The sequence below is a fragment of the Rhea pennata genome, chromosome 23 (assembly GCF_028389875.1).
Source record: "Rhea pennata isolate bPtePen1 chromosome 23, bPtePen1.pri, whole genome shotgun sequence".
In the NCBI taxonomy this organism is placed as follows: domain Eukaryota; kingdom Metazoa; phylum Chordata; class Aves; order Rheiformes; family Rheidae; genus Rhea; species Rhea pennata.
The window spans coordinates 4,999,998-5,019,058 of NC_084685.1; the positions used below are offsets into that span (position 1 = coordinate 4,999,998).

The 19,061-nt window shown below is 52.6% G+C and overlaps 3 protein-coding genes across 6 annotated transcripts; all 3 read left to right on the top strand.

Moving 5' to 3' along the window:
• Window positions 1-1,421: 1,421 nt before the first annotated feature.
• Window positions 1,422-2,712, top strand: NR0B2 (nuclear receptor subfamily 0 group B member 2). The gene is made up of 2 exons (XM_062594311.1): window positions 1,422-1,953; window positions 2,432-2,712. The coding sequence occupies exons 1-2, from the start codon at window positions 1,425-1,427 to the stop codon at window positions 2,710-2,712; spliced, it is 810 nt and encodes a 269-aa protein (XP_062450295.1). The 5' UTR covers window positions 1,422-1,424.
• A 2,924-nt stretch (window positions 2,713-5,636) lies between these two features.
• On the top strand, window positions 5,637-10,517 carry GPATCH3 (G-patch domain containing 3). The gene is made up of 7 exons (XM_062594267.1): window positions 5,637-6,003; window positions 6,341-6,759; window positions 8,145-8,319; window positions 8,707-8,766; window positions 9,035-9,156; window positions 9,422-9,549; window positions 10,169-10,517. The coding sequence occupies exons 1-7, from the start codon at window positions 5,643-5,645 to the stop codon at window positions 10,386-10,388; spliced, it is 1,485 nt and encodes a 494-aa protein (XP_062450251.1). The 5' UTR covers window positions 5,637-5,642; the 3' UTR covers window positions 10,389-10,517.
• A 1,827-nt stretch (window positions 10,518-12,344) lies between these two features.
• GPN2 (GPN-loop GTPase 2) lies at window positions 12,345-18,364 on the top strand. Of its 4 annotated transcripts, none has more exons than XM_062594028.1 (6): window positions 12,345-12,413; window positions 13,345-13,783; window positions 15,375-15,531; window positions 16,247-16,407; window positions 17,099-17,229; window positions 17,721-18,364. In XM_062594028.1, exons 2-6 carry the CDS (start codon window positions 13,367-13,369, stop codon window positions 17,791-17,793), a joined length of 939 nt encoding a protein of 312 aa, XP_062450012.1. In that variant the 5' UTR covers window positions 12,345-12,413; window positions 13,345-13,366; the 3' UTR covers window positions 17,794-18,364. The 4 variants fall into 4 exon arrangements, with proteins under 4 accessions (XP_062450012.1, XP_062450011.1, XP_062450015.1 ...); XM_062594027.1 differs by having other exon boundaries at window positions 12,354-12,413; window positions 13,342-13,783; XM_062594031.1 differs by lacking the exon at window positions 12,345-12,413 and adding an exon at window positions 13,117-13,248.
• The last annotated feature ends 697 nt before the right edge of the window (window positions 18,365-19,061 follow it).

Consider the following 19,061-nt stretch of genomic DNA (forward strand, 5'->3'; position numbering starts at 1 on the left):
GCCGCCCTGGTCCTGGCCCGGAGGGGGCTCGTGCCCTGTCCCACCCTCCGGGGCCCGGTCTTAACTCCCCAGCGGAGCCGCGTCGTGGCTCGATCCCGTTCCGGCGCTGGTCCGGCCGGGCCCGCGGTGAAGCGCCCCGGCGCTCTGAAAGCCGGGCCTGGGGAGGGAGGCCTAAAGCTCAGCGCGCTCCAAGGGAGGCGCTGGGGCGATGAGGAGCGCGGCGGTTGGGACGCGAGGCAGCCGTGACTGCCTGAGGCCTTTGCAGCCACCCTTGGCGACTGCTTGTCTGCACGAGCCAAAGGATCCATCTTCTCTCGTATTCTCTGCTCTTTTCCGTGCATGGCCCCTGTCTCCCTTGTGACTCCTTTAGGTCTTTGGGCATCTCTTCCCCCCAGCCTCCTACATAGGATTTCCCTTCCATTTACAGCACAAGTCTTGTATCTAGCCTTTCTTCAGGATGAGGTGTCTTAACCCGAGGGAGGGGGAGGTCTTCTGGCTCACTGATTTCTTCCTGCTATAGAAATTCCTCCCCTTGTCACTGAACCCCTTGAAATAAGTAACTAAGTGCTGCCAAACTTCTCTAGACCAACTTCTGTTCATCAAGTGATAAAACTGGCAAGTTGAGGCAAAAATAGAAGAAGCTGACCCTTCTCTTCCTTATATTTCCCTTGTGACACAAGATCCTTTGGGCCCTGCCTCAGATTGAATACTATAGACTTTTACTTCACTGCGTTTTTCTTCCTTAACTGTGACAACGAGTCTATTGTCAACAAGGTTAGGCAAACATCTGCTGATAAAATGACTTCCAGGTTGCTCTTTCCAAGGCCGGAGCATGCAGGCCATTTGTGCCAGGATCCTCGCTCCAGACGAGTGACTGCGTGTGTGTGTGTGTGTGAGTGTGTGTGAACTTCTTGGCAGTGACACCTGCCATATAGTACTGCCTGATTACACGGTGGGGCCTTGGTGCCATGGTACAGGCTGGGTTAATGACTTTGTTTATACTGTTTGGGTAATCGCGATAAGGCCGCCCAACCTGCTGTCCTGTCCCGGCGCTGCTGGCCCCGCTGGCGCTTCATTGAGAAAACGGCCATTGACGCCATGTGGAGCTCTCGCTTGCTCCAGCCAATCAGTCTAGGGATGACTGTTTTTTTTTTTTTTTTTTTTTTAATGAGGACCGCTTAATCACAGAGCGGTCAAGGCTGTGAAGGGGTGTTTCACTTGTGACTGAGCCTTATAAGAAGAGGTGGTTATAACAGCCATGGGCTGGCAGAGCGGGGAGGACAGACTGCATCCAGGGAGCTTTGACTGACGCTGTGGAGTTGCGAGGGTGCCCTTTTGCTTTACGGATCTCCTCCCTCTGCTGCAGCAGGAGCTGAATTTTGCGGAAGATCCAGGTGCCCAGCTCAGCTATGACAACCAGCAGCATGAACATGGACTGCGAGAGGTGCCAGTGCCACAGCGAGGACAACCGCACCGCCATCCTTTACACCCTCCTCAGCCAGAACCTGAATCACAGCCGGGTCAGCTGCGGTCCGGCCCACCAGCGCTGTCTGTGCCACCAGCGCCGGACCGTCTGCCTTCGCACGCCCCACATCACCTGCCAGGCAGCTTCCAACGTGCTGGTGAAAACCATCAGCTTCTTAAAAAACTTGCCTTCCTTCCAACTACTGCCCCGAGAGGACCAGCTCTTGCTGCTGGACAGCTGCTGGGTCCCCCTCTTCCTGCTGGGGCTGGTCCAGGAGATGGTGACATTTGAGGTGATGGAGACCCCGGCCCCCAGCATGCTCAAGAAGATCCTTCTCGACGGCCAAAGCAAACAGCAGGAGCCCGAGCGGATGCAACCCACGCTGGCCGCGGTGCAGCGGCTGCAGTGCTGCCTGAACACCTTTTGGAGCCTGGATCTAAGCCCAAAGGAGTATGCTTACCTGAAGGGTGCTATTCTCTTTAATCCTGGTGAGTGCTGAACCCTCACAGCCCTAACTGTCAGTGGGGAGACAAGGCCCCACGTGCATGAGCATCTAAAGACACATCTTCTGTCTTGGACTGGTTCAGAGCATGGGCAGGAGTATGCACGGGTGATGAGAAGAGGGCTGGCTATCTTATCATTGATCCCTGGTATTACATAATGCCGTTTACTGTTGGGAACTGGGGAGGAGGGATGTTGAATGCAGTGGTAAAATCCAGAAACGTGGCCTAGCCTGCAGACGGTGAGGACCTCAGGACTTATTTTGCCAAGCATGGGTTTAGCCTGTTAACTATTCTTGCTCCCTTATTGTAGCAGCCCCAAACTGGCTACGTCTTAGCGGTGCTGCGTCTAATTAATGTGGCACTCAGATCCCATCAGACATAGCTGAAGGCAAGCGGAATAGAAGAAACTGGAGCTGTTTTCCAGCCCCCTCTTCACTGGCTTTTCCCTCCTTTCTCTCGATAGATGTCCCAGGGCTGAGGGCCTCCCTGTACATCGAGAGCCTCCAGCGGGAAGCACAGAGAGCGCTGCAAGAAGTCCTGCGGCCCCTGCACCCTGAGGACCAGGGCCGCTTTGCCCGCATCTTGCTGATTGCTTCCACCTTGAAATCTATCCCTCCCACACTCATCACAGACCTCTTCTTCAGGCCAGTCATCGGCAACACAGATATTGTCGAGCTCATCACAGAAATGCTGTATGAAATAACCAGCAGGCAGTTGGCTCCTTCATCACGCATGGCGCTTTGAGCAATTGCACTCGGCCATCAGCTCTGTGGACATCGCCTGCTCCCCGAGTCAAGTGTCACAGGGCAGCAAAGGGAATCTGGGAGCGGGGTTTAGGCAGGTGCTTTGGATTTTGCAGAAAACTGGCTTTGTGTGTGTTTCATTAGGACTGAAGATGTGGCTGTAATTTTCAGCTAGGATGCAGAACGCAGACAAATGACTTCAACTGAGCAGATGTTTACAGCTGCTACGGCTCGGCCTGTGCCAGTCTCAGAGCCGGCTGCTGCAGGGAATGTGTGTGTGTGTGAGTGTGTGTTTGCGTGACAGGTTTGTTTCCCTGTCCTGTAGCAAGCACTGCTCAGCTGCCTGCAAACACACCAGTCCTGCAACACAACGTAGATCAGGTTAGAGCTTGGTCCGTATTTTTTCAGTCAGTGAATACCTGGCCCCATTGAAATCAATGTTTGTTTTGCTGTTAACTCCAGCGGAATGAGGCTTGATCACAACTAACTGTCTAAACAGCTTGATTCTGCAGTATTTAGTATTTAGGTATGCTGAGTAATATGTCTTCGGTGGAATCACTGATCTGGGAATTGCCAAGTGCAAACACCATGGAGTAAGGCCCTAGTGAAGTCTCAGCATATGTCTGTTGTGCATGAAATTTTAGAAATGCTCATCAAAAGCCTTTTCCTCAGACACCAAGAGAGAAAAAGCCAGTTTAAAAGCTTAAAGGGTACAAAGAGTCAAATGCACCCCCTCTACCTTTTCTTAGATTTAGTTTTATCTTCTCTCCATGATGCCAAGAAATACAACAGGATTTCTCTCAGAGCAATGAATTACTTAAGAGTAGCCCTAATGTTTCAGGAACACCAGGGACTATCTTAACTTCATCTTATATATGATGTGGGTGCTTTTCACAATATTGAGGATGGCTTAGGCTGTCAGCTTAACTCCATTTGCATGACAGTAAGTGACCCATGGTACACACTGCAGAAACAAGTAGAGCTATTTTAGTGGTAGAACAAAACATTCCTTCCTTGAGTTACAGCTGGTTGCACATGTAGCATGTCTGGAAAGCTCGCTCCTTCTGTCTACAGCTTTCACAATGAGTTCAGATGTCAGTATTTTATAAGTGAATGTTCTTGTGGTTTGTATATAAGAGACAGTAAATTATTTTTTTAATAAAATGTTTTGCATTCTGGAAAATGTTGGTTACTTTTTCGGAGATGGTGATAAATTTTGCGGCTGCACATTCTATGGGGTTAGAAAAACCTGCTGTAGGTCTCGTATACAAATGACAATTGAATGATAAGGGACAGAGACCTTCCCCAAAGGCTCTCCATAAAAATCATTCTGCTTTGTCATCACATGGGAGCCTTGCGATGTGGACACAGCGAGTATTGTTTGTAATCATGCTAGCAAGAGTTGTCTGATTAACAGCCCCGCAGCAGGAAATCCTTTGTGCAGCCAGTAGATAGAAATTAGCAGAGGCAGCAAAATCGCAGCCTTTCTACTTGGCACACCTTTTTTTCAAGCCTGTGAGTCTCACCCTAAGGGCTCTGAGCCAGATGCAGCGGGGATGTGGGAGGCTGATGCTGTGACTCACCTGGATGTGCACACAGCTACTGACGGAGATGCAAATACCATCCCATTTGCCATAACTTACTTTGCTGAGGTGTCTGATAAAGTCACACAAAACCTCCCTTTCCCCCTTCACCTTCCCAGCACTGCTTTGGAGGCTGAGCGAGGCCTTGGAGCTCAGGTTTCCTCCTTCTCCCAGGATGAGCTGTCCCAGCACAGGTTTGGGTGCACGCAGTGTGGGTGCAGCTGGAAGACAGGGGTGCTGCAGCAGTTAAAATGCACCTTGAAATTTAGTCAGCAGCCTGGTGGGAGTAAGGACCATTTTGTCTATGAGTTCCTTCAGCCCTCACCTCCGCCAGTGAACACCCAACAAGCGATGGATCAATTCCAGCATGATCTCAGCCCCGTGACAGCCATTTTCCATGAGGAATGGAGTGTGTGAGTCACCAAATGGTTTTGGAAGGCCCACACCAGCCACTGGCAGCCTTCAGCTACGCAGCCAGGTGACACCCACGTGAGTCACGGCACATAAGATGCCAAACAGCGCCATCACTATGGCTACCCAGAACCAGGCACATAACCGTTTTTGGCAGGGGGGGGAAGCCTCCGGAGCCTCCTGCAGCCTGCCCGGCCATCCGCAGGGACAGGGGAGCCCTGCGGATCTGCCTGTCCAGCGTGGCTAGTGCCAGGCGCTAACGGGGGAGTCATGCCCACGACGCGCAGGTCTGACAGCACAGGGCCACTCCGCTCCCCTTCCGTCACAGGGCTCTACCGAGAGCAAGGCCAAGACCCCTCGCACGGGGCTGCGCTGCACGAGGGAGGGGGCGGCGGACCTGCCTCCCCCACGGCCTGTGACTGCCACTGGGGCCTCTCCACCCCCCAGAGCCCCTGACCCCATTGAGGTCTGGCTACCCCTGGACCCATGACCCCCCTCCCCCAGGACCTGGTCCCCCCAGGACCGTGGTCACCGTGATCAAGGCCTGGCCACCCCAGGGCCTATGACCCCCACGGGGGCCTTGTCCCGCAGGGCCCACGACCCACCCTCGCCCCCCACCGCTGGAGCCTGGCCACCGCCAGGGCCTGCGACCCCGCTGAGACCTGTGATCACACAGCGGTTCTCCCCAGGACCTGCCCCCCGTCCAGCCCGGCGCCCCCCACCAGGGCTCGGCCCCCCCCACCAGGGCTCGGCCCCCTCCGGGGCCTGCGCCCCTCCGCCGGGGCGGCGCCGCGGGATGCAGCGCTGCCTCCCTGCCACCGGGGGGCGCCCGACCCGCGCCGCCTGCCGGGGGAAACGTCATCTCCGCGCGCGCGCGGGGCCGCAATGACGCGCGGCGCCGCGCGCCGGCCCGGCCACCCCCGCGCGGAGCGACAAGATGGCGGCGCCCAGCTGTGGCGCCGGTAATGGTGGCGGCGGTGGAGCCGCCGCGGCCCACTACTGCTTGGTGAGCGGCATCCCGGGCGCGCTGCGTTCCGCCCAGCTCCGCCACTACTTCAGCCAGTTCATCGAGGCCGGCGCTTTCCTCTGCTTCCACTACCGGCATCGCCCCGAGCGGCGGGCGGCCAGCGGCGGGGAGGCCGCGGCGCCGCGCACCTGCTCCTGCCTGGTGGCCGTGCGGCCGGGCCGCGCCCGCCACTTCGTCCGCATGTACTCGGGGCGCCGCTGGCTCGGGCCTGGCGGGGCCTGGCTGCCCGGGCGCTGCCTCGTCCGCAGGGTCCGTCTCAGTCCCAGTGCAGGTACGGCCGGGCCTCACCGGGGAGCTGGGCTAGGCCTTGCCTCCCCTCAAGGGCCGGGGTGGGGAAGGGGGGGTTCTTCAGACCCGTTTGGCACCGGATTCCTCCCCACATCTCTTCCATTGAGTGGTTAAACCCCCCTCACAAGATTTTGTCCCTGTCTTAAATCCATTAGGGGTTTGGCCGAGTCCATTCTGGCTCCGTTCATCTTCACCTATAAAACACTCAAGGCTGGCAGCTGTCCAGAAGGGCACCTGATTTATCCCCTCTCTGGTGGTGTGCCCATGTGTGTGTTTCATCTCGCTGCTGCGCCCCTGAAGTTGATGCCTCTCTCCTCCAGGTGTGGAGATGTTTCCCTGCAGAGGCGACAAGATGGCAGTGAGTGATTCTGTCACTGAGGGGGATTTGAAGCGGCTGCCGGAGTTAAACCCGCCTGCGTTCATGCCTCATGGGAACGTGGGAACACCTTTGAAAGTTTTTCTGGAGTTGATCCGCGCCTGCAGGTTGCCTCCCCGGATTATCAAGAAGTTGCAGCTGGATTTTCCCAAGACAGGCTCATCCCGTAGGTATGGGAATGTGCCTTTTGAATATCAAGACACTGAGACGGTTACAGGAGAAGGAGTGTATACTGCAGCAGGGGACGAGATCACAGAAGAGGAGGGTCATGTGGCAAGGTCTGAGGTGTCTAATCCAGTTACTGCTGAGGAAGATGCAGAGGGACTGGAGAAGGAGGAAGCAGAAGAGTCGCACTCAGATGATGTAAGTGGATTTCCTCTGTTAACAGCTGAGGTCAGTCATTATGGCTGCAAAGCTGGGAGGATCAATACAACTCTCAGAGCTTATTTTTATTTTTTTAATTTGTATTATAGAGATCATTTGTCTGAAAATGGTATTAAATCGTAGTTGTTCACATCTTCATCAGGGCACCAAGCCCTTTGACGCACATAACAGTGTTGACATTAATTTCTTGGAAGGTGGTTGTCCAAATCAGGCCAATTTTAGGGGAATAAAATTGTTCAGCTCAAAGCGCTTGGCGCAAAAGAACAAACAAAGGCTGATGATAGTGCTCCAGGTGGAGATCTCTGCCCTGCTACTTGGTGGATTGTCCTGGCTCTGCTGTTAGTTGTAAATGACGTGACTGGAGATTTGGAAGCACATTAGCGTTCTCAAAATGACATGTGAAGTTGTACAAATGCTTGACCTTGGATGCCGCGGTGATTAAAGTTAGTCATTCTGTGTCTTGAGAACAATGATTTTCCTGACAAAAACTTCTAGACAGCTGGGCTGGCCAGGCTCTCCACAGACTCTCTCTCACCCTCACCTGACAGACACTTGTCTAGCCTGTTCTCATAAACCTTTGTCATTAGAGAGGTAGTACAATCCCCAGGCAAGCCATTCCCGTTCTTAACTGTCCTTGCCATTATACACCAGGATAAACTGAGACATCAATTCTTCTTTGCTGCAATTTTATTCCATTAAGTTATCCTAGCAACAGTGGACACAGAACACTTTGTTCCCTTCTTTACAAACTTCTTATTCAACAGCTGCTTTCAATCTTTTCTCTTCCAGTCTAAACAACTTGATTCCTCTAGCCTTTCCTCACAGGCTCTGTTTCGTGGATCTCTAGTCATTTTTCTGTCTGTTCTTTAGTTGGTTAATGTCTTCCTGAAGGGTTGTGCCAAAAACTGGGCAGCCAGCAGCAAAGCTGTCAGTCTGATCTATGGCTCTGCCAGAAAGCTTCTTCTCTTGAATTGATATAATCTCTCTTAAGGATCAACTTGACTGGAATTTGTTGCTAGTGCTGACTTTACATACAACACGCCTGCTCCTTAAATGGGCATCTTTATGCTATGGATTGGCTGTGCTGCTGAAAGGCTGCTGTGAAGTGGGTGTGATGTGGTATTTTTCATCACTTCTGTCTGCTGACTCTGAAGATGGCATTAGTCAGGGGAATGAAGTCATCAGTGCCAGTCATGTTAGTGCCTGAAAACAGCAGGCTGGAACGTGCTCTGTTGACGAAGCTGTTTCACAAGGAAGGCATTGCAATGGATTGTGAGGGTCAGGAAAATGGGGAGGAGGCTGGGCCCTGTGCTATTGCTATCACTCACCTTTCACTGGTTCTTTTTCACTGGTTCTTTTTTCAGGATAATGATACCTGTGAGGAATGGGAGCGACATGAGGCTCTGCATGAGGATGTGACCAAACAGGACCGCATGGAGGAGCGTCTCTTTGAAGAGGAGATTGAGCTGAAGTGGGAGAAAGGCGGCTCTGGGCTGGTCTTCTACACGGATGCTCAGTACTGGCAGGAGGAAAACGGAGGTAATGTTGATAGTGTTTGTCTCTCAGGACTGAACCACAAAGTAACCACCACAGTCTGGGGTCTTTGGGGCCCAGTCCTGCAGTAGCAGGTAAATCAGATGTAACCCTGTATGATTATTCCTGTGCCACTGCAGATGCAGGCATCTTGCCATCATGTTTTAAACCTTCCCTTTCTCATAAAGCCTTTAGTCATTCAATCCAATGGCCAGAAATCCCTATGGTCCTACTGGAGGCCTTTTATTTAGGCACTAGTGTTTGTGGCATCCTGAATACCTTTTCCTTTACATTTTGCTGGAGAAAACGTGGAGTTCTGCACCTATCAGGCAGGTCTTATGGGTCAGGCTTACACAGTTATCACCCAAACTGATTGTTTCCTTCTCTTGGCAGACTTTGATGAGCAGACTGCAGATGACTGGGATGTGGACATGAGCATCTACTATGATAAAGGTACCTGAGCTGAAAACCCTCCTGAGAAGTGGTGGAAATAGGGAATTCTGAGCCTGCTGAATTTCTGCAATGGGGAATTCTGGCTCTATCATCCTTTGAAAGTGTCCAAGATGTCAGAGTACTTAAAACAACATTTTTCTTGTCTGGGAGTGAGACTTACAAAAGGAACAGGTTCTACCTCCTTGCTGCTTGCCGCTCTGGGAGAAATCACAGCAGTGAAAGACTTCCATGGGCTATGCTGCTCTGATTTAAGCTACTTTCTTCCTAGATGGTGGAGATAAAGATGCTCGAGACTCAGTCCAGATGTGGCTGGAGCAGAGACTCCGTGATGGCTTGGAGGATGGGTCTGTTTCAGGGCAACATATTGGGACCTTTGAGAAATACACAAAGGTGAGCTTTGGATATGCACTATGGAGTGGATGAGGTGGGCCAAGAAAGGCTCTGGTGATGATGCTTAAATGATAAAGGTCTTGGGGGAGCAAACAGCTTGGAAATGTAGTGGGAGAGAAGGTTCTGGGCAGGTGAGGGTGGGACTTTGTCCAGCATATCTGCAGAAGCAATGAACTAACTCCTGAAGTCACCATGGATTATAACTGGGCTTGTCCTGCCTTGGCACTGGGGCAGGCTAACATGGATCAACCTTTTTCCCTCCCAGGGCATTGGCAGGAAGGTGCTGGAGCAGCAGGGCTGGACTGAGGGGCTGGGGCTGGGGAGCAGCAACTCAGGAATGGCTGAAGCTTTGGACAACGAGGGTCAGAATCCGAGATGCAAGAGGGGGCTGGGGTAAGTACCCAACCCTGTCCTGCCAGCACATGTTCAGGACTTCCCCTTGGTTGACGGGGCAGATAACTGGCAGCAAAAAAAAGCAGAACGTGAACTAGAACTGGAAGGCCCAGAGATCTGCCTGCCACAGTGCTCTGGAGCACAGGGTGCTGCATCTCTGAATCAGAGTCTGACAGTCCAGCTCCCTTTGAAAGGGTCTTGCAGTGCTCTGGACTTGTTGGTATTAGAGCAGGAGAACTGGAACCATTGCAGGTTCATGCAGTGCATAGACACAGAGGGAAAGCAGAGCTGTACAGGAGCTCTGCTCCTGACTGAAGTCATGGTCACCTATGCCATAGTCATCTTGTGTGATGAACTTGAGTGATCTAAGCTGGAGCTGTGCACTTCCCCTCTAACTTGTCTGCGGGGTTTCCAAATGCTTAGTGCATGACTGTGTTAGGCTGTGAGGGCTGGCTTTTGTTCTACAGCCATTGCACAGCCAGGAATAGGACAGGAATCCTTTTATTTTCCCTGTCAGCCTGCCCCTACTTTGCAGAATGTGAAGGAGGTGAGCTGGGATATAAAGGGGTTCCCTACTCCCTCAGCAGTGCTGGACTCAATGCTTCCTGCTTCCTTCTAGGTACCATGGGGAGAAACTGCCAACCTTCAGCAAGGTAAAGAAGCCTCGGCGGGATGGTCCCATCCTCATATCCACTATCTACGATGACCCCGAGCCAATGGACAGTGGTGACCTTCTGCTCAGGCGCCAGCCACCCACTGCCATGAAGTACAGACAGGACATGCCATTTGTCCGGGCATCATGTGGTGCTCAGGAGAGAACCAGTGCCCAGTCTCACTGAGCACAGACTGTCACAGAGCCTTTGTACTGGTACTGCCTCCCTTGGACAGCAGGCTGGCTCCTGCTGGTCTCAGGTGTGGAGCAGGGTGTTAATATATTTATTTTTGGAGGAAATTAAGTTGTAACAAAACTTGCCTTTGTGGGTTTTTTCCCCCTACTTGAACAATTTCAAGCAAGGGGAAACATTGCTTATCCCATTCGTTCAGTGGGAATGAGGAGTGTCTGACTGGGGCTTTAAAGCCAAAACTACAAGGAAGGCTGCTGCGTGGATTAGCCAAGCTTGTGCTCTACGCCTGTAGCCAGTTCAGCCTGAAGATCGGAGCTCATAGTTCGTGGTTGCCTGAGACCCAGGGGAGGACAAGTACAGACACGGCCAGACATGGCACAGTAACTGTCCTGCAGAAAGCTTGCTGCTGGCCCGCAGCCACATGTTCCCTGGGCGTGACAATCCTACAGTCCCGGGAGAAACTTGCCTTGATGAAAGACACGTCCTGGCAGCTTTCGGAGGAGTTTTGTGGGAGGCGTTTCCCTGCGGTTGGGCGTAGCGGTGCTTCCTTCCATGGCTCTTGGACAAGCAGGGCCATGTTCTGCCTGTTTCCCTGACACAGGCAGTCTTTCCCAGGCTGCAGATTCCTCAGTCTCTCCTCTGGTGAGAGCCTTCATCCTTGTGACCCTGTACTGCAGCGTTAGACAGGCATTAACATTCTCGCTGCCTGCAGGCTGTGGCTTGGCCACATTAGACTGGCCAGACAGCAGTCTCCTGGTTCTGTCCAGACACCCCAGACTCCTTCATTAACACTCTAGCCATACTGGGAGCAATGCAGAGAACACTTTCCCTTTCCTTTGCAAGGCGTAAACTCAGTTGCAGGTCAGCAGCCGGGAGGACTTGGCCTTGTCAGCGAGGCAGCTGCTGCTCTTGCAAGTTAAGGCTTCTCTTAGAGGGAAAGTTATGACTCTTGCTGTGGAATAGCCTGTATTCCTTGCCATCCTCTCCCTGGGGCTGCTTGCTTCTAATCGCAAATGCTGGTGGATTTATCTTTGTCAGTACTGAAATCCTGGACTGGGCTGCTGTTGCAGAGTCTTTGGACTGGCCCTGTTGCTTGCAGCCTGCCTCTGCTGCTCTCATATTTTGGAAAGAAACAGATCTGTAACAGAAGTCACCTCTGTGGGGTTTTTTCCCCTGGTGGAACCTGTCTGGCAAGGAGAATCATAGAATCAGTAAGGTTGGCAGGGACCTCTGGAGATCATCTAGTCCAACCCCCCTGCTCAAGCAGGATCACCTAGAGCATGGTAGACAGCATTGCATCCAGGTGGGCCTTGAATATCTCCAGAGAAGGAGACTCCACAGCCTCTCTGGGCAACCTGGTCCAGTGCTCCGTCACTCTCACAGGGAAGAAATCCCCCCTCACGTTCAGGCAGAACTTCCTGTGCTTCAATTTCTGCCCATTGCCTCTTGTCCTGTCACATGGGACAACTGAAAAGAGTTTGTCCCCGTCCCCCGACACCCTCCCTTCAGGTACTTAGACGCATTGATCAGATCCCCCTCAGGCTGCTCCTCCCCAGGCTGAGCAGGCCCAGCTCTCGCAGCCTTTCCTTGTAGGGCAGGTGCTCCAGCCCTCTGATCATCCTCGTAGCCCTACACTGGACGCTCTCCAGTAGCTCCATGTCTCTCTTGTACTGGGGAGCCCAGAACTGGACGCAGTACACGAGATGAGGCCTCACCAGAAGCATGGCTGAGCCACTGTCCAGCTGTGCTGTACCAGACTCTGTGTGCGGTGTTGGTGGGGCGCTTCGAGCCGGGGCGGGGACGCGAACCTGCGACCCGGGACTGGGGCTCGGCGTCCGGCGGCGCCCGCGGGTCCCGCGGCGGCGCGTCCCGCCGGCCGCCAGGGGGCGCCGCGGTGACGGCTGCGGCCTGTGGCGGGCCGGAACGCGGCGCGCGGGGCCCGCGGGGCCGCCCGGACCCGGAGCCGGGGGCACCGGCGCGGCGGCGGCGGCGGGCTCGGCCCGGGGGCGCTGGCGGGGGGTGAGCGGCGGGGAGCGGCGGCGGGGGCTGGGGGGAGAGGAGGGACATGGGGGGGAAGAGGGGACATGGGGGGGAAGAGAGGGGGTGGGGTGGAGAAGGGACACGGGCCCATGTGGGGGAGGGGGGACGTCTGGGGACAGAGGACATGGGGACATGGAGAAGAAGGGGGGACATGGAGGGGGGACGTGGGGACATGGAGAAGAAGGGGGCGTGGAGGGGGGGACGTGGGGACATGGAGAAGAAGAGGGGACGTGGAGGGGGGACGTGGGGACATGGAGAAGAAGGGGGACGTGGAGGGGGGGACGTGGGGACATGGAGAAGAAGAGGGGACGTGGAGGGGGGACGTGGGGACATGGAGAAGAAGGGGGACGTGGAGGGGGGACATGGGGACGTGGAGAAGAAGAGGGGACGTGGAGGGGGGACTTGGGGATGTAGAAGAAGGGGGACGTGGAGGAGAGACATGGAGAATAAAAGGGGACATGGAAGGAGGACATGGAGAAGAAGGGGGGATATGGGGGGGGACATGAGGACACAGGAACGGCCTGGGGACACTGTGGAAGAGGGGAGAAGGGCCTGGGGGTGTGGTGGGGCCAAGGAAGGGACACACAGGGGTTGTCACGTCGGGAAGGACCCAGGCAGGGCAAAAGTCACCCCAAACACAGGCAGGAGCGGGGCTTGTGTCCGCCAGGCACCGCCCACCCCGTGGGTCTGGTCGGGGTTTTGCACCGGGGTGACGGGGCCCCGGGGCAATGTCACGGCTCGACACGGGGCTCCGCTGTGCAGGAGGCTGCGGTCGTGCAGTGGCGCTTTCCCTGCCACTCTGCCTGCTCCTGAGGTGCAAACTCCCTGCCAGGCTCAGAGCTCGGTGGATCGTCTTCTTATAAACGCAAATAAAACGGTAAATCTCAGCTGCTCCTTTTGCTGTTAGCAGGAAGAGAAGGAAATGAGCCGACATGTCTGAAAACAGCAAAGGGGCCACCCTGGCCTTCGGGCAGGTAGTGATTGGGCCTCCGGGCTCGGGGAAGACGACCTACTGCCACGGCATGCAGGAGTTCATGGCCAGGATCGGGCGCCGCGTGGTCGTGGTGAACCTGGACCCCGCCAACGAGGTGATGCCCTACCAGTGTGCCGTGGATGTCTCCGAGCTCATCACCCTGCCCGATGTGATGGAGAGTTTGAAGCTGGGGCCCAACGGTGGGTTGATCTACTGCATGGAGTACCTGGAAGCCAACTTTGACTGGCTGCAGGAGAAGCTGGCCGCCTTCAAGGGACACTACTACTTGTTTGACTGTCCAGGGCAGGTGGAGCTCTACACCCACCACGATGCCCTGAAGAACGTCTTCGCACAGTTGGCCAAGTGGAACTTCAGGGTAGGTTTGGGGCTTCACAGGGAGCTGGGGTCACCACCTGGACCCATGCGTGCTCGTGCAACGGGCTTGGGAGTTTTATACCGTGTGACTCGAGCGTTTGGTTGTGGATGTGGGTAGTAATGGCTGTTTTCTTTACTAAGCTCTTTGTCCTTTCGTGTTGAAAGGGTTTAGCAGGAAAGAAGAGGAGTTTTGCCCCCATTTTGTGCTTGGAAGGATTGGCATAAACAGTGACTTGAACAAGACTGGCAGTGGCATTATCAGGGTAGAAATATGGATTCTTTCCTCCCAGACTCTTGCTTTGCTTGCAGGTCCTGTCTACAGAGCTCGTGTGCTTTATCTGAGGTGGGGCTGTATTTTGGAGCAGGGAGGTAGATACATCTGGGGAAATGGGGATCCTTGGCACTACACTGTGAGAAAGTCAGGCGTCATCTCAGGCCCTGCCTGCCACTCCTGCAGCCGACCTGAATTGCTGTGCACGTTGTAATACGTGCCGTGTGCTTTCTTGCACAATGGAAGATGCAAATTAGGAAATGCAGGTGAGAAGAGTCCCATAACCAAGCTAACTTGCCTACGTTGCATTTGTTTTGCATTTGGGCCAAACCATGAATGTGTAAACCATGTATGGTGTGAGCAAGAAAGGCAGGTTCATTTGCTTGAGAATGTCACTGGGAATCTGCACATTAGGATTGATTTTTATTCAAATAAAGGTACGTGAAATTCCAGTTGCTAAAAAAGGATAGTTACACACCTTTTTTGATACTCAGTTCAGTACTTGCAGTGCTTTCACCTGTCTGTGAGCTTTAAACTCTCTTTTTCTGCTGCAGAAGCATAGCTGTGACTCAACCACACTCGACTGTAGAATCCTGATTTTGAGTAACGTTGTGTAACAGGCAGTAACTTAACAGAGATCTCAGACCACATTGTTACTGCTGTATGAAACACAGGGAATCAAACTGCTCATTAATTTAATTATTAATTATTATTTCAAACCACATGACAATTGTTTCTCCCAGCAGAGCATGGTGTGCTACAGTTACTGCTACTGAGTGTACACTGTGCATGAACATTCCTGTGGAGAAGGTGGAAATCTCATGGCAGTCCTGTAATTCAGAATGAGAGTTAACCCCAGCTCCCACCCCAGAAACCTGCAGAGCTCAGACACGCGTGTTTCCTTGCTTCATCTGCAAAAGAAGAAAATCCTGAGAAATAGGAGAAGTAGCGAGCTGAAGGATCTTTTATTACTGCTGGTGGACCCTAACTCCTGTATAAGTCTTCTCATGGGCCTTTCTGTTTGACCCTGAATCCCCTAGGTGGTTTGTGTGTATAAATGTGTATACATATATACGTGTGTGTGTGTGTGTGTGTATATACATATATATATATATATATATAAAAGCATGTATTTATATAAGGATGTTTCATATACACAAGCTAGAAGTTAAGTGGTAGCTTTCATTATGTGAGAACTTACGTGGTTATAATTAGGTCTGAACAGATTGTTCTGTAGCCACTTCTTAGATTGTCCCAAAAAGGAGTAGAGGGACTCTTTGCTGCGTCTGACCTTGTGCTCTCGGCTTGTGTCTCTGCCCAGCTGGCTGCAGTTCACTTGGTGGATTCTCACTACTGCACAGATCCTGGCAAGTTCATCTCTGTCCTCTGCACCTCGCTCTCCACCATGCTGCATGTGGAACTGCCCCATGTTAATGTCCTCTCCAAGATGGACCTGATTGAACAATATGGCAAGCTGGGTAAGAACCTTTGCCAGAGAGAGACGTGGAGTTGGGCTGGTCACATGCAGACTAGCTGGCTGCAGCATTGCACTGGTGTGTGTTGCTGGGAGATGGTCAGAGAACAAGTATAAATTTTGCTGGGTTCTTGGTGGCACATTCTAGCTGGGGAAGCCCCAATATCTGCAAAGTGCTTCAGAGGTACTTGCTCAGGAAGCAGGAGAAACAGCACTGACAAAAGGTCCAGTGGGAGCACCTCAGGCCAGTGTGTGCCATCGTTTGCTTTTTTCACAGTCACCAGCTGCTGCTCTCTCACTCTGCCCAGCCTCAGTGCTGCTGGGGTAACTGAGTCTCTGTTGGGGCAGTTCTTGTCTGCTTTTGATTCCTCTGACATCCATATTTGATATTAATTTAAACGAAGTGAGCCAAATTTGCTGGAGAGTGAAAGGCAAAGCTGCAATTTGCACTTTGTCGGGTGCATGTTGCTGTAGGAGAATCACCACTGCTGAAACCTTCCTGCTGAAGAGCCTGGAAGGGCTTTGTGCTTCCTTGCAGTGGATTTCGCCTGGATCATGAGACCATAAGTTAGGAGCACAGTTATGCTAAGCTCTGGTGCATGCAGAAAGATGGTCACCTCTGGAGTGTGTATAGCCCACGTGAGATCTTAGTCACGCCCTGGAGGTGCTGTGCTCTGGAGGCAGGTGCTGAAAGGTCCTTTGCTGTTTTTTCCTTGCAGCCTTCAACCTGGATTATTACACAGAAGTCCTGGACCTCTCCTACTTGGTCGACCATTTAGCTTCTGACCCCTTCTTTAAAAATTACCGCCGCCTCAATGAGAAGCTGGTGGAGGTGATTGAAGACTACAGCCTGGTGTCCTTCGTTCCACTCAACGTCCAGGTGATGCAGCAGCAGGAGTGGGGTAGAGAGAACAGGGAGCGATGGACATGTGGCCAATACATTAGGCAGCGTATAGGTTATGTATGGACTTCGGACAGGCAGCAGAAAGGGTGCATCTTCAAGATCATGCACCAGAATCCCTAACTGCCTCTGCCTGCAAAATCCTGGCTTTGAGAAATAGAGCCAAGAGGGATGGAAAGCTTTACTATTAGGAAACACAGAGGTGGTGAAGGACAGTGAAATGCACCCAGACTTGTAAATGGTTTGTGACAGCCAAAGGAAAAGAAAAAGTTAATGAGATTGGGGCAAAGTAGGCCTTGTGTCCTGGAGTGGACATCTCTTCTGCACCTGCATTTCAATTCTGGGCAAAGTATTACCTAAAACATTGTTAAATTAGAGAGCAAAAGATAATTAGAAGATGATTTGGGAGGAAGGGCTAAGATATTAATTTTGTAGTTTGCTGAAGTGGCAACAGAGGGAGAGGTGGTAGAAGAAGGTGAGAGGGCGGAGGGTGTCAGCACCTCATGTATTCAGTGCCTCAGAGAAAATCTATGGTGAAGCCCAGTCTGCAGTTCAGTCCCTTTTGTTTCTCGACCTTACGCTCGCTGGCCCTCTCTCCAGTGCAGATAGTGTTGGCTCTTGCCTCTGGGGGAGGCTCAGTCTCCCTGTGTGTCACCCCCTTTACTTTCAGGATAAGGAGAGCATGCGGCAGGTGATGCAGGCAGTGGACAAAGCCAATGGCTATTCCTTCGGAGACCAGGAGCACAGGAGCCTTGAAGCTCTGATGTCGGCAGCAGTGGGAGCTGATTTCCACTTTACTTCGTATCCTTCTCCACCGAACCTTCATTTCTTCGAGTTGTTATCTGTCTTTCATGGGTTGGGGGAAGGGGGCTGGATGTGAACATGGCAGATGTAACATGATGCTGTTTGGTGATATATGTGCAACAGGTTGGTAGGGCTCAGCCCAGAACTTAGCAGACAGTTGTCCACACCAAAGCCACCACATTTTTTGCTAACTGATATCTTAAATGTGGGAGGAGTCTTTTGACAGCTTCCCTCTTAGTCGTGCTTCCTTGGACTGTTTCATTCCACTTTGTCCAAACCATATAATTGATTCCCCGGTTGCTGTCAGGTTCGTGATCAACCAGAGCTAGAAATAACTCAGCTGATGCATGTTGTTACCAGTACTGCTGTGTTCCTGACAGCCTTCAGGCTAATGTTGGGGTTGGTTTCTTGCTGAGAACGTTAGAACTCCTTGCAGTGCTGTGAGCCCAGCCCCTGCTGTCTTGTTTTCCTTGATTTGTGACTTACAGCACACTTGCGGTGCAGGAGAAGTATGTGAAATCTCAGGACAAGGCTGTGGAAGAAGAAGTAATGAACATATAGCATGCCTGGCTCTCCTGTAGCTGCTCACTGTTTTAACATCTCCTTTTCCTACCAGGAGTTTAAGGGATTCTCTGTGTCGTGTGACTTAGGCCAAGTGCAAGCCTTTCCAGGCAGCGGTTGGACTCCCTTTCAGTAAGGATTTGACCTCCAGTGCTTCCACCCCAAGGGACAGAGCAACAGGTTTACAGACACACCATGGCTGAGTGCAAGGCAAGCCAGGTCTTTCCTTAAAAACAAGAGAGATTTAGCCAGGTTAAGGCATGGTTAGCAGGAGAAGAGAAGCAAGAGAGAGGAGACTGACCTTTGCCAAGTCTCCGCCTCCCCATCATGACCAAGGTAGATCCAGAGAGAGAAAAATCAGTTTGAGCTCTCTCTTCTACAGTGGGACTTGAAACAGAAGTTCTTGATTTACTGCATAGGAGGAGCGTACATGGTCCTCATACTGAGAGGAGCATCCAGGCTAAGATGCCTCCAGTCTGTCTCAAGGAAGACAGAAAGATGTTTGTTTTTCTTTTTTTTTCTTTTTTTAATAATGACGGACTCTTTCTTAATAAAACACTTCTCCATCTCACTTTCATCTGATGAGTTTGCTGAACCGGAATAAATAAAACTAAGAGTGCTACAAAGCCTGGGGCTAAAAAGCCCGCGGTGGGAACTTCACAGCAGCGGTTGTGTTGTGTCCTTTGCAGAAAGGCTCCATGCTTGCAACGTTGTGCTTCTCTATGATCTACCTGAGAACCGACAAGGTGTTTGCTGCAGGGAGTGGGGGAGAGTGGGTGTGGGATGGGAAAGCAGGTCACTTCCCGTGCGCTCTTATCCAGGGGCTGAACGCTGGCATTTGCTGTGCACACAGCGAGCTGAGAGCGACGCACAAGCCGCCAACTCAGCTTCTGTAGGCTTTTGATTAAGAAAGACCCTGTGTGACTCAGCAGGAGGTCGGAGCACATCGTTTGCATGAGGGCCCTTCCCCAGCTGCTGCATTCCCTGCCCTCATCCACCCGCCTTTTTCTCAGCTTGGTTTTTACAGCAGTTTCTTCAGATCCCAAGGCCTGGGACTTTCCCTGCCCTGCGTGTAATTCCCTCTCGCCGGCTGCCCACACCTCCTGGCAGTGACGGCAGCTGCTCCCAGACCTCGCGTGCCACCTACTCTGCTTCCCCCCCTCCAAAGGCAGCTGCTTGGGACAGTCAGTGCTGTAAATGGGGGCGATTCTTGTAATAAGTCTGAAAGTCAGTCTGAAAAATCCGAGCTGAAGCTCGGCCCTTGCATT

Coding starts and splice junctions, on each gene's coding strand:
- NR0B2 (XM_062594311.1), top strand. CDS start 1,425: ATGAACATGGACTGCGAGAGGTGCCAGTGCCACAGCGAGGACAACCGC. Junction 1,954..2,431: donor TGCTATTCTCTTTAATCCTG/GTGAGTGCTGAA, acceptor TTCTCTCGATAG/ATGTCCCAGGGCTGAGGGCC.
- GPATCH3 (XM_062594267.1), top strand. CDS start 5,643: ATGGCGGCGCCCAGCTGTGGCGCCGGTAATGGTGGCGGCGGTGGAGCC. Junction 8,320..8,706: donor CTGGCAGGAGGAAAACGGAG/GTAATGTTGATA, acceptor TTCTCTTGGCAG/ACTTTGATGAGCAGACTGCA. Junction 8,767..9,034: donor GAGCATCTACTATGATAAAG/GTACCTGAGCTG, acceptor CTTTCTTCCTAG/ATGGTGGAGATAAAGATGCT.
- GPN2 (XM_062594028.1), top strand. CDS start 13,367: ATGTCTGAAAACAGCAAAGGGGCCACCCTGGCCTTCGGGCAGGTAGTG. Junction 13,784..15,374: donor TGGCCAAGTGGAACTTCAGG/GTAGGTTTGGGG, acceptor GTCTCTGCCCAG/CTGGCTGCAGTTCACTTGGT. Junction 17,230..17,720: donor GCTGATTTCCACTTTACTTC/GTATCCTTCTCC, acceptor TGTGACTTACAG/CACACTTGCGGTGCAGGAGA.